General features: G+C 46.9%; 1 protein-coding gene across 7 annotated transcripts in view; it reads left to right on the top strand.

Moving 5' to 3' along the window:
• Nucleotides 1-9403, top strand: part of KCNT1 (potassium sodium-activated channel subfamily T member 1) — a 201179-nt gene extending 191776 nt beyond the window's left edge. For 5 of the 7 annotated variants that reach the window (XM_048823209.2, XM_048823208.2, XM_048823215.2 and 2 more), the window contains 3 exons: nucleotides 1169-1231; nucleotides 8294-8378; nucleotides 8977-9403. In XM_048823209.2, the coding sequence (XP_048679166.1) occupies nucleotides 1169-1231; nucleotides 8294-8378; nucleotides 8977-9097 (269 nt within the window). In that variant the 3' untranslated portion in view covers nucleotides 9098-9403. The remainder of the gene's footprint in view (nucleotides 1-1168; nucleotides 1232-8293; nucleotides 8379-8976) is intronic. The other 2 variants (XM_048823210.2, XM_048823214.2) reach the window with 1 other exon arrangement.
• Nucleotides 9404-12101: the final 2698 nt, after the last annotated feature.

Genomic DNA, 12101 nt, shown 5'->3' with positions numbered 1-12101 from the left:
CACATGCAAATGCTCAAAGAATTACTGTGGTAGATGATCACCAGTTGTTGGCCATTGTAAGCTCTGGAGCCTTCAAGGCAGATCCAGATTTACTGACATGGATTTAGTATAATAATGCCCTGGGATATTATCTGAGGGGCAGCAAGAGAGTGTGTCAAGTAGTAGAATAAGAGAACCAAGAGAACATGTTTTCTTTTAATATTAGACAAGCAGGAAAATTATATGTCCTAATGGAAAGATTGTTCCAGTAAAGTTACCAAACGCCAGAATGACTTTGAAATACAGGCTATCCAAGAGCTGGTCACACACAGGTCAGAGTGACTGAAGGTAGTTGTCACTTGTACATCTGCCTTTTCTTAGGTCTAGGGTTTTTACGAACTTGTGAATTTCTACAGCTTGCTCCTATGGGCTTGCACAACCCTCTAGCATTCGCTGGAGATTCATTCTGAAGTGCAGCCAAATGTCCAGGTGGGTGAATACTTGTAAACTGGAAGGGAAACTAGATCCTCTCACACAGTGGGAGCCATTAGACTCATAACAGCTCAAGGTGGGATGCTGCACCCCAGAGTGTGAATGAAATCCAAATAATTGGATGTGATATTTTGGATGGTGGGGACTAGAGCTAACTTCTGAAGTTTGATACCCTGCTTATCCTAGACTATATAGATACTGCAGCGTACATGGTTTGCAGGATGGGTCCATGTTTAGAGCTCTCTGCAACACCTAGGCCCCGCTGGACTCTCCGCCTTGTTCAGCTGGAATGCTACATTTCCAGGCTTGAGGAGAGTGGGGAGCTGTTAAATTAGATGTTTAGAAGACCTGGAGAGGAACAAAGGAGGAGGAGGCGGAAATGTGCTGCTGACATGTTGTGAAGTCGAAGGCTCCTTTGGACCCAGTGATGTGTCAGTGGACCAGTCATGTTTGGTACAGTGCTCTGAATACATTATCACAGCATGTCACCTGTTGGTGTTTGAATATCCATGACCTCACAGACAGAATGCATTGATCTGCCTTCTTTTCCCTTTCCTTTATTTTTTTTTTCCCATTTTTTCATGAAAGCTCAGGAGCTCATCTCTAATACTTGCCAAATCACTGCTTGCTGATCTCTCTCTCTCTCTTTCTCTTTCTCTTTGTTTATGTCTGTACCTTTTCTCTGTATGTTCTGTAGAGGATGTAGCAAATTTAACAGCCAGTGATGTGATGAATCGGGTAAACCTTGGATATTTGCAAGGTAATTCTTTTTCGCTGGGAGTCCAGCTTGACTCGCTGCACCCAGCATAACAAGATCATGCCAATTAAGTCTAACCCACACCCTCTTGCCAGTTTTCACCTTAGACCGATTTTGAGTCTTTTTTTAGCACTTATTTGTGGGAGAGGATTGGAAAAGGACCATTCTTATCTGCACCACAAATGGAAGATCCAATAAACTCACAGAGAGACAAAATTCAGTGACTGTTTGCTGTTTGTTGAAAATGTTCAAGGAAATTACAGCTGTTAATTGCCTCTTTAAAAAGCCCTCCTTCCAAAGTGAGCCACTGCAACTCGATTTATGTCTGTTGAAACCATTGGGAATTTGGGACCCAGATTTTTTTTTTTTCCCTTGGCAGAATAAAACAGGTTGGGGATAAACTGCGACCTCACTTGAAGCTATGGAATATGGGCCTCAGTGTTGGATTTAACTAGCCCCCAGACTTGTACGCTTCTCCAGATGCCAGAAAGATTGAGCCTGAGACAGTTTACAAAGCACTTTGGGGCCGTCCAATGAACGGCACTATAGAAATGCAAATATTTCATTATCTTCTTTTAAAATATGTGTACCGGGATCAAAATTTAATAGCCTCATATCATTTCTTTTAAGAACTGTTTTCTACTAGGTTTTGTTGCTATTTTATTTCAAAACTCCCGTAGGAGAAGCTCAAAGTGTAACCAGAACCATTCAGGTGTTCGTAACGGTTAGCCCCAAGTCATCTGTGGATGCTTGACTTGACTCAAAGGAGCAAGGACCAAATTCTGTTAGCACCCACATTTTACCTAGTCATCTGAACACCTTGTTTAGTCTCCAAGAGGACAGTCTTATTCCAGCCCAACGGGATTTATTTGCAATTACCCCTGACTCAAATCTCTCAGTGGGAGCTGAATTTCATACTGGGTTAAACAGTAACTCAGTTCCTGACTGAAGCGTGCCCATGCTGTGTAGCTTTGTAGAAAACAGGCCATGCTGAAAGAAGCTTAAGCATTTAAGGAGAGGTACCTGTGGGAAGGGATTTTAACTACAGATTACAGTCATCAAAGTTCATATGATTTTGATGGCTACAGCAAAACCAAATATAAAGCAAATCTTTATGTATCAATCCTTTGCCAAGGCCCTTTTAAATCAAACCCAAAGATGAGCAAAAAAAATTTACCTATTTGAATTTCAGGCCTTCGTTAGACAACACTTAAGGTGAAAAGTTGGCATTTCCCTATAAATTGTGTGCTTCTTTAGAGAAATGGCCCCAAATGTGGTTTCATGGAAGTCCCACTCAGTTACAGTATATTGCCAGCTAGTCCATCCATATTTGTTAATCCATGTCTCAGTGACATTTTTTTGCCTGAAGCTCCTTTGATTTATTATCCCGTAAAGGTGTAGATTACTCGATGGTCAGAGCATTATGAATTCATACTTATAACCTGATAAGCCAGGAGAAATTAAAAATATACCTACAGAAAATTTCTTAATGTTAATATTATTTTTTGGCTCTTCAGCCAATCTGAATTCCATATTTATCTACAAGCTTATAGGTTTTTAGTCAGAAGACCAAGTTTATATCTGGACACACTCTAAATTGTTCTAGCGAGCATATATCTGCAAGATGAGCACAACAGAGTCTCTGATCCAGAGAAGACGATATGGCAATATACTTGGTGGGTTAGCAGTGTTTTGGTCTAATGCATGGTTTTGCTAGGAAAAACGGCTTCCATGGAGCAGGAGAACCTGCCTCTACCAAAGGTATGCCCATTCCTTCCCCAGTCATATGGCAAACTGTGCATTTGTAATGACCAAGCTGTAAGAAGTTTTAAATGTCTCTCGCCCTGCTCTCATGGCATTACTATGCTTCTGCTCCCGTTTCACTGTAAGGCTAAGCATTTGGACGTGATCAGCTAAAACCAAACTGTCTGATGCTATAAATATTGATCAGTTGCTCAGCGCTGTGGTATTCTGGAAATAGGTTAGAATGGTACCAAACAAATGGTTCCTTCCCAAAAAGGAGTGCATGATTCACAGTCCTCCATAGCAACTGATCCGTCTTCCTTCATCACCATGGAGATAGTCAGCAGACCCCAAGGCCAGCAGTTAGTGGGAAACCCAAAGAGGGAATGATGTGGAATTGAATCCCAGAGGTGGGGACCTGCTCCTGAGAATGCACTTTGGCATTCACTGACTCTGCCCTCAGGACAGATAGCTGAAGAGTTACTTCTGAGCGGAGACATGCTGAGGCAGAGGGGAGCAGAGAGCTGGAGACCAGACTAGGGTAGGTTACTTAGGGCTTTACAGGAATTCATCCATGCAAAAGTGAATTGGCAGCCAATGTAGACAGTGAAACTACAGCGTGACCTGCTATTGAAAAGGTGCCCACTTGTATTATGCATCGTGGCCGTGTGTAGTGCGCTAACTGAAGGTGTGGCCTTCCAGGTTAATCTTAGCCAAGGTGTTTTGCTCCACCCTTGAACTAAGAGGCATAGGTAGCTGTGATGCACCTGAGAGGAATGGATGCTGGCTCTTGGCCAGCTGAAGATGAAAGAAAGTTGCTCCTGGCTATTGCTGTCTGTGTGCCTAGGGGCAGAGAGGGGACTAATAGGGGGACCACTGATGGGGGCCCTGTGCTAGACTCCCATTTTAAGTAATACCCTTTGTCCAGATCTCAACTGTCTTTGGGTCCTCGGAGACTCCTCTGTTCACAAGCTGTGGAAATAAAAGCACAACCGTTTTCTGCTCCTGGTGGCTAGTGTAGCCATTTTCAAGGCTGGTTGTTTCTCCCAAATTGCCTGGAGTATGAGGTGTTAAAAAGACAACACAGCCCCAGATCCAGCAGAAACGTGGAGCTCCAACATGCTCCTGGATTTTCATTGTAAGGAGACCTTGACAGCCCTGAAGGAGATGGGGTGGCAGGCAGGTTGCGTGGGTCTGTTTCTGAATGGGGGGATGAATGAGAAGGTTCAGGAAGGAGGACTACAGGGCGGGGCGTCATTAAACCCTTCAACCTCTGAGGTTTCAATGTCTCCATCTCTCATGCAGAGGGAGTGAAAGGACCACTCTTTGCCTGTAGCACAGCATAGTGTTTACGTGGCTTAGGGTCTTTAAAACAAGCTATTAGTGATACCATAGGAATAGCTAGCCTGTGTAGTCATTACAACCAGTTTATAGATCAATCTCTGATCTAGATATTCGTTTTCACAAAGCTCTGCACAGTAGCAGAGAATGCATGAATGTTATGGCTTAGCTGATTTCCATTAGCCTCAAGCGCCATGGGCTGTACACACGTACCCATCTGGAGGCCACTGATGCAATGATTACTGGTAACTGGAAAGTCTATCATTACATCCATACACAGGGCATCAATGGTGCCGACTCTGCAACATTACTTTGCCCAGCATCCCAGAAGAGGACAATTGCTTACTATTTGTACATGCAATTCTGAGCAATGCTTCTGTGCTGACCAGATGTACACAAGCTGCTGTGAGCGTATTTATGTGTGCGTAAATTCAGGTGGCACATCTGCCCTGTAAATCAAACATCTGCTGTCCGTTGTGGTCATGCATCTTTGCACATGCATTTGGCCGTTTTGCTCAGGCAAATCTATTTCATATTTTGTTTGACTTGCTCTCATAGAAGTCTTGGCCTGTTTCCTGAAAAACTGGTTTATAAAGTATTTTCTGGAGTCCCACTGGAGAACACATTTTAAAGGAACAATCAATTATATTGTAATAATCAAAACCAAGGGAGATGTAACAAGAATTGAAAAGACTGGGGTGGTGGTAGGGAGATTCAGGCATAGAAGAAGAAAGAGTAAAGTGAAGAAAACAAATGCATGAGATAACTTCTGTCTAGGCAAGGTCTGCTATTGCAATCCAAGAAGACTGTGGCACCAGTGAACATTCTCTAAGATAAAACCTTGACTACGATTTCAAAAATTGTGCAAAAGTCTAATAAGCACAGTAGATGGTTTTCTGTGCTGATGGAGTATTTCAGACGAATATTAGAGATGAAGGGCCAGTGAAAAGCCTTATAGTGATTTCATGTGACTGTCTCTGTCATTACTCTGCCCTTGACTTCCCTCTCTATTAACTTGTCATCCCTTTTTCCACCCTGTACGTCACGCATCTTGTCAGTGACTGTGTGACAAATGTTAGTTGTTTGACAGCCCCGAAACCCATTTACGCATACGGAGCTACACGTTTATGAGCATAATTTTCTTGACTGCTGAAGAGATGTACTTGCATTCGTTTCACTCAAGATCTTGTTGCTCAGTTACTTTAAAAACAAGCCGGAGCTACCATTTAGAACACTGATATTTACGCTGTGCAACATGAACATGATGTAAATAGACCATGCAAATAAATATACCCATGCACTTATCTTGCTGTCAGCATCGATGAGGCTAGTTCTATGGAGTATTATGTTTTACAAGATAATTTATGATATGCATGTGTTGATGGCTATGAATATTTCCTGATGAACTTGCTAGTAACTCAAAGCCTTGCTACTGAATTCTGTCATCATTAAGGACCTAACTTTGCTACAGTCCCATATGCTCTAAAAGGACAATGAGTTTTCTTTGGGTAGAATAAAAAAATAATCATGTAAATAAATCCTGCCACTGGATTAAAATAACAAACAAGGAGAAACCTGAGAATGTGGTAAAAATCATACAGCCGAGGGGTATTATAGTTGCATTGGAGAGCGTTTTGGAGTGCGTGCGATGCACAGAGTGCACTAAGAGTAACGTTACTTTTCTTTTTGCATTAAAACAAGGTAAGACCCGTGTCACGGAGTCCCCGGGCGCTGCTCTGGAAATACTCCATAGGAAGCCAGGCAGGACCCTGGGGGAGCCTCCTCATTGTGAGCAGTCTGTCTCCAGGGCAAGAAGCTCACACAGCTTCGACCTTCCTGGGTCTGACCTTGGAGCATTCAGCATCCCCTGCCCCACCTTGCGCTTCCCACAGCGAGTCCACCCAGGCGAGGCTCCTGGGGAAGCCAGTGGGTCCTGCCCCCCACCTCCGCAGTCAGACGGGACTCTCAGCCAGCCAGTAAAACAGAAGGTTTATTAGACAACAGGAACATCGTCTAACACAGAGCTTGTAGGTACAGAGAACAGGACCTCTCGGTCTTGGAGGAAGGCCCGGATGGGGCTCTGGCCTCCCTGCCCCCCATTTTCCCAGCCAGCTCCAAACTGAAACTTTCCCGCCCCTCCTCTGGCCTTTGTCTCTTTCCACCTGATCTCTTTGTTCTCCAACACCTTCAGTTGGCACCTTTGCAGAGGAGGGGCCCAGGCCATCAGTTGCCAGGAGACAGGGTGTCAGCCATTCTCTGTGCAGACAGCATCACACTGGCCCTCTAGGACTCTGCAACAATCACACACCCTTATCCCACCACTTAGATACTTAAGAACTGCATAGGGGAAACTGAGGCACCCACACAGTATTCAGAGAAAACATTAAGAACATTCCCACTTCATCATAGCCAGTTCTTTACTTTTCTTAGTGATGCCTTATGGTCTGAGATAGGCACTAAAAATTGTCCAGCACTGAAATACCTGGGCTGGGTGGCTGCCATCAAGTGGTTTCAGTTGCTCGCAAGTGCTCAAGCAGCCTGGCGCTTTGAAAAAGTGATGGTTGAAAGTACAGGAGCCAGCCCCAATGTCCAGGGGAACGAATGAGGCAAGCGTAGGGCCTTGCTCTGGTGAACACCTATAGACTTGGAAGATGTTCGTTTCATTCATGGGGACAGACAAGAGGCTTTGGCGTAAGGATCACCGATGGTAGGGGTCGTGTGAAGTGTGTGAGGGACAGCATGCTCTGGAGTGTGACCATAGGATCCTGGGGAAAAGGAGGCCCCAGACGGGCTGGGTGTGCGGTTGTCAGGAAACTCTATAAGAGAGAAAATGGGTGAGGTAATATCTTTTATTGGACCAACTTCTGTTGGTGAAAGAACCAAGTGTTTGAGAAACACAGCTCTTTGTTTTCAGGTCTGCATGGTTGGCAGCTTGGACTAGCAGGCTGAATATGGTCCAGGCAGGTACATACTTGAGCAGCTCTCACAACCGGCCCTTTGTGCTACCCTGCTATTTTTAGCATGCTAGGTCAAGCAGAGCTAGCGGGGGTACATCTAAGTGAATTGGGAATGACCCCCCCTTCCCAGCTCAAATGCAGCCATGCCAGTAAGTGACTGCTCAGCTGTGGTCCATGACCCAGCCCATTCCAGGAGCAGGATCAGAAGGGGAGCCCTTCAGCTATCAGATTAGGGTGCTCACAAATTATGAGCTAAATCCTGGCTTTAGGGATGGGGGCTCTTATTCTCCAGAGAGAGAACTGGTGCTCTGAGGATTTAGTGGTCGCAGGGCGCACTGCTTGTAAACCAGCCTTGCCATTCCGCCTGGCTACCTTACAGCCCCCTGTCTCCTGGTCTATGCAGAGGGGGAGGGAACCTGCTCTCCTCCTTTAAAACATGCTACCACAAGCTGAAGTTCAAATGCTTTTTCACACTAATGCATTATAGACTCCAAAGGCAAGATGCTCCTCACAATCCTGTTTGTCCCCACCTGCTTTTGTGGTGCTGTTTGTCATGTTAGTGAGGCTTTGGCTCGTCTGGTGGGAGGCACCCAGGCACAAAAGCAAACTGGGTTGAGCCCGTCTTGCACATATTGTTTGAAGTGCTGCTTTCATTGGGATAGGTAGAGACAGGCTTGGATGAACCAAGAAGGCCTGGTAGTGGGTAAAGTAAACCAAGCCAAAAAGAGAGATGAGCCACCAAGCACTGTTGTAGCAGGACTTGTCATAGGGCTAACCTGGCACTAACCTGGCAGACACGCTGGAAGTGTGATTTTAGCGCACCATTTCACACACATTCTTTAGCACATCTGCTTCTGTAATTGTAATGCATTGGGAAGACTTGGGAAATGTCCAATAGCCCCTATGGTTCCCCATTTTCAGGTGCATGTTAGATTTAAAAAATGGTCCCTGTCTAATCCAGCCAAGAGTTACCAGTGATCACTCCAGCCACGTGCATAATGACTCCATTTTTCACCCCTTGCAGATGAAATGAATGACCATCAGAACACATTATCCTATGTCCTGATTAATCCGCCGCCGGACACACGCCTGGAACTCAGTGATATAGTGTATGTATGACCTTAACACAGAGTGTTCGTAGTGCAATGTAAAACTGTGGGAGAAAATTGCTAAATGTCATCTGAATAGCTATATTGCTGAGATTTTAGCTGACCCAGGTCATTCACGTGCTCTGGGGACCCTGCCGTGGAGGAGGGATGTGGTGAGTGGCGGGAACCTCTCGCTTGGGGGGAGGTAGACTGGAGGAAGACTTACCAGGCAGCGGGAGGCAGTGGGAGCCTCAGGGAAGGGGCAGAGCAGGGCCTCCACCACAGCCTAGGTGTCCAGCGGCTAGTCAGCGGCAGCTGCGCCAGGGAAGGCTGAGCCTATTATACCCACCCCCCCATGATCGTACTTGTAATTGTGTAGCAAGATATACACACAGTCTGCCCTGAAGATGCGCTGCGTCACATCTGCTCATTTATACTGGTGTAAATCTGGAGTAACTCCACTGATGGGAACAGAGTTAATGTGGGAGTAACTGAGGGCAGAGTGCCCTGTGTAGCTTGCCCCAAGAAAGCCTGTGTGCCTGGAAATGATAGTCACGCGTGAGCTAGGTGCCTGCCACGTACAGGTAACACTAATGGACTTGTTCTGTGTGTCTCCTAGGTATTTAATACGATCTGACCCTCTAGCGCATGTATCCAATGACTCCCACAGTCGAAAAAGCAGCTGCAGTAACAAGCTGGACCCATGCAATCCTGAAACAAGAGATGAAACGCAGCTCTAAACAACCTTGCCACTGACCATGTCTTCTTCTCATATTGCTAATGCATGGAATTGTAAGGGAATTCACTATAAACTTTACCCAAAGGGATGAATTTCTTGGGGACAAAAATGGATTCCAGGTGGAATACTTAAAAGACAAAGTCCAGTAAACATTAATTGTCAGTGGGTTCCAATGCCCTGGCAGATTCCTCCGCAGTGCACTAAGAAAATGTAATTCCCAACCTGGATTCAAGCTGCTTAGAAAGGAAGCTACTCAAACCTCGGAGTTAAAGGACAGCTGGCCAAATAAAAGGCTCGAAGATTCATACAGTTATTTGTTTTTAACTTTTTTTTTTAAAAATATATACCGCAACTAGTGAAAACAGTCTTCGTCGGTACTGGCAGATGTGTCCGAAGTGAACAGAGACTACAACTGAAACCTGATTGATTAGAAGGATTGGGCTGAAAAACACCCCTAAACACTGCAGGTCACATTGGACCCAGTGGAACAGGGAAGTGTCAGGGCAAGAGAGAAAATGATCATGTAGCCTTTTTATTTATGTTTTCAATGGTATCCGTCCTACTGCAGGCTACCGAACGTTCTTCAGCGTTTGCTGCCTTGTTTTCCATTATGGGGAAAGAGAGAGATGGGGAAGGGAGAGAGGTGATTGAGCCATCACTCACTTGATTAGCCATATCCAGTTCTGATACGGTAGCAAATCATGCCCTTGGAAGCTCCAGCAAGCTGCTGAGGTGGGGCAAGAAACCCCTTAAGCTACAGGCCTGCTGGAAGTGTGTGATTTGTCCTTACGCACTGGGCTTCATGCCACAGTCATTACAAATGACATTTATCATTCTGTCAAAAGGCTGTGCCAAATCCACTGTTTCTTTTAAAGTCTCGTAAACCGCCAAGGGAGAACAATCCCTGTGTCATTTATCTGTGTTCATATCTACATGGAAACCCTGGTTCAACAGGCTAGTGCTGCTGGGCCCTCAGGCTTGCACCCACCCCGGGACTTTGCCACTTCGCTGCATATTAAATACCAACTCTGTCTGGCAGGTACTATTATATAAACTGGCAACTGTCCTAGTCTAGCCATACATAGCTGAGGATTAAAGTATCCTGGGGTAAGATGCAGTTTTACAAACAAGGCTGCTGTATTAACACACAGCTTAGGATAACTGAAGAGTCTCTTACCTAGCTAGAAGATAAGTACAGCTTTATTGCCAGCTGGATCGAATGTGGCCAGCACCTCTCTTCTAAATACTTCATTAAAGCCACAACGGGGGCGGGGCGGGGGGGTGTCACTATCACCGTCGCCAATTAACACTGCAGGCCCATGGAATTAGTGCTAGGGCTGAGCTACAATGCTTTACTCTAGCTTTTCCTAAGCAGTTGGTGACAAAACGCCATAGGCCACGAACTAACTGCCATTGTAGGCGCTAAGTCAGCTATGAGTGACCCTGGGCCCTCACAAAACTCCTGCTCAGCTGGTGCCTCAACCCACTCGGTGCCTAAATTTTCACCGTAGAAGACCCTGCATGCCTAATATTCTGCCTCAGGGCATGGGTGCTGTTGCCTTACTCTGGGGGGCCTGGCTGCCTGTGCCCCAGCGCTATTCACAAACCAGGGGAAGTGAGCCATTCCCTCAGCTCACGGGCCGCGCCCAAGCTAGTAGGTGCTCAGAGGGCATCCAGGAGAGTGGCTCCCTGGCCACAGGACATAGTGCTGCTGGCCCCCACGTTATTGCTTAGCGCACACACCTAAGCTGGGAGACCCCACAGCTTCAATCCCCCCCTCAGCTTGATGGGGGCGCAAGGCTTGGAGTGGGGTGTGTTCTGACACTGAGCTATGGGATTGGCGGGGGGGGGGGGGTCTTTTGCTCTCTCTTTGGTTGCAGCTCTTCCATGCTGGATAACTATTTAGTGTCATTGGTGGAAGGGAACTGGCTCTTGGATCTCCCACCACTCAGCGGGGAGGCCCGCATCTCAAGTGTGCTCAGTGGGCCAATGCTTATTTAATCCCAAGTGAACCAGGCTTTAACAAGCTAGACGGTGGGAAACCCACATGAGCGTGTCCCATAGCTCAGGGGGTAGAACACTCCCCAGGCAGGTGGAAAATCCATGTTCAAATCCTTTCTCCCTACCAAGCAGAGGGGGGGAATTAACCCTGGGGAATGTGGGTCTCCCACAGCCTGGATGAGGGCACGAATCACTGGGCTAAACCTGGGGGATAGCAGCATCTCTGCCTGGAGGAGGGGGTTCGCACCTATGGCTTCCCAGCAGCGCTAGACACGTCATTGCAACCCAGATTTAGGCACTGACCTCCTTGAGAGGGGTGCAGGTCTAGGGCACTCTTCTCATTGCCCTCTCCCATTGACTAACCTCCTGCTCAGCGTGCCTGCTTTTGTGGACTCCACTCTAGGTGCCTCTCTCTTCCCTGTCATTGTACTAGAGTGCCAAGGCTTCGAACCAGCCTTTGTGATGCCCAGTGATTTTTTTTCCCTAGGTGCTTAAAAGTGACCCTCGCAGTGCTCGACAGGCAACGGCCAAGTCTCTTTGCAACTCTGGTCCACAATTTAGTCATTTCATAACTGAGAGTCCAAGTCTACAAACAGTAACACATGTAGGTAGGTTATGCCAGTGAGCTCATGTCATTACAGGACTAGGCCCTAAGAGAAAATCTGGGGCTCCAGGACATGCTGAGGGCTGAGGCAGGGGATTGTGGGGGTTCAGGGTGCATGCGCTAGGCGGCGCTTATAGCAGGAGTCTCCCAGAAGCAGTGACGTTCCTCTGGCTCCTAGGCGCAGAGGGGGCCGGGGACCTCTGCGTGCTGCCCCTGCAGCTCCCATTGGCCACGGTTCCCTGGCATCAAGAGCTGTGGAGCGGACGCTCGGGGCGGGGGGCAGCGCATAGAGCCCCCCCGGCTGCCCCTGAACTTGGAGCTGGAGAGATATGCCAGCCACTTCTGGAAGCCATGCAGAGCCGCTCACTGCGGTGGCCAGGAGGTCCCTTATCAACAGGGC

The sequence above is a fragment of the Caretta caretta genome, chromosome 16 (assembly GCF_965140235.1).
Source record: "Caretta caretta isolate rCarCar2 chromosome 16, rCarCar1.hap1, whole genome shotgun sequence".
NCBI classification, from domain to species: domain Eukaryota; kingdom Metazoa; phylum Chordata; order Testudines; family Cheloniidae; genus Caretta; species Caretta caretta.
The sequence above is the reverse complement of the archived record's forward strand: the minus strand, read 5'-3'. Positions and strand labels throughout refer to the sequence as shown.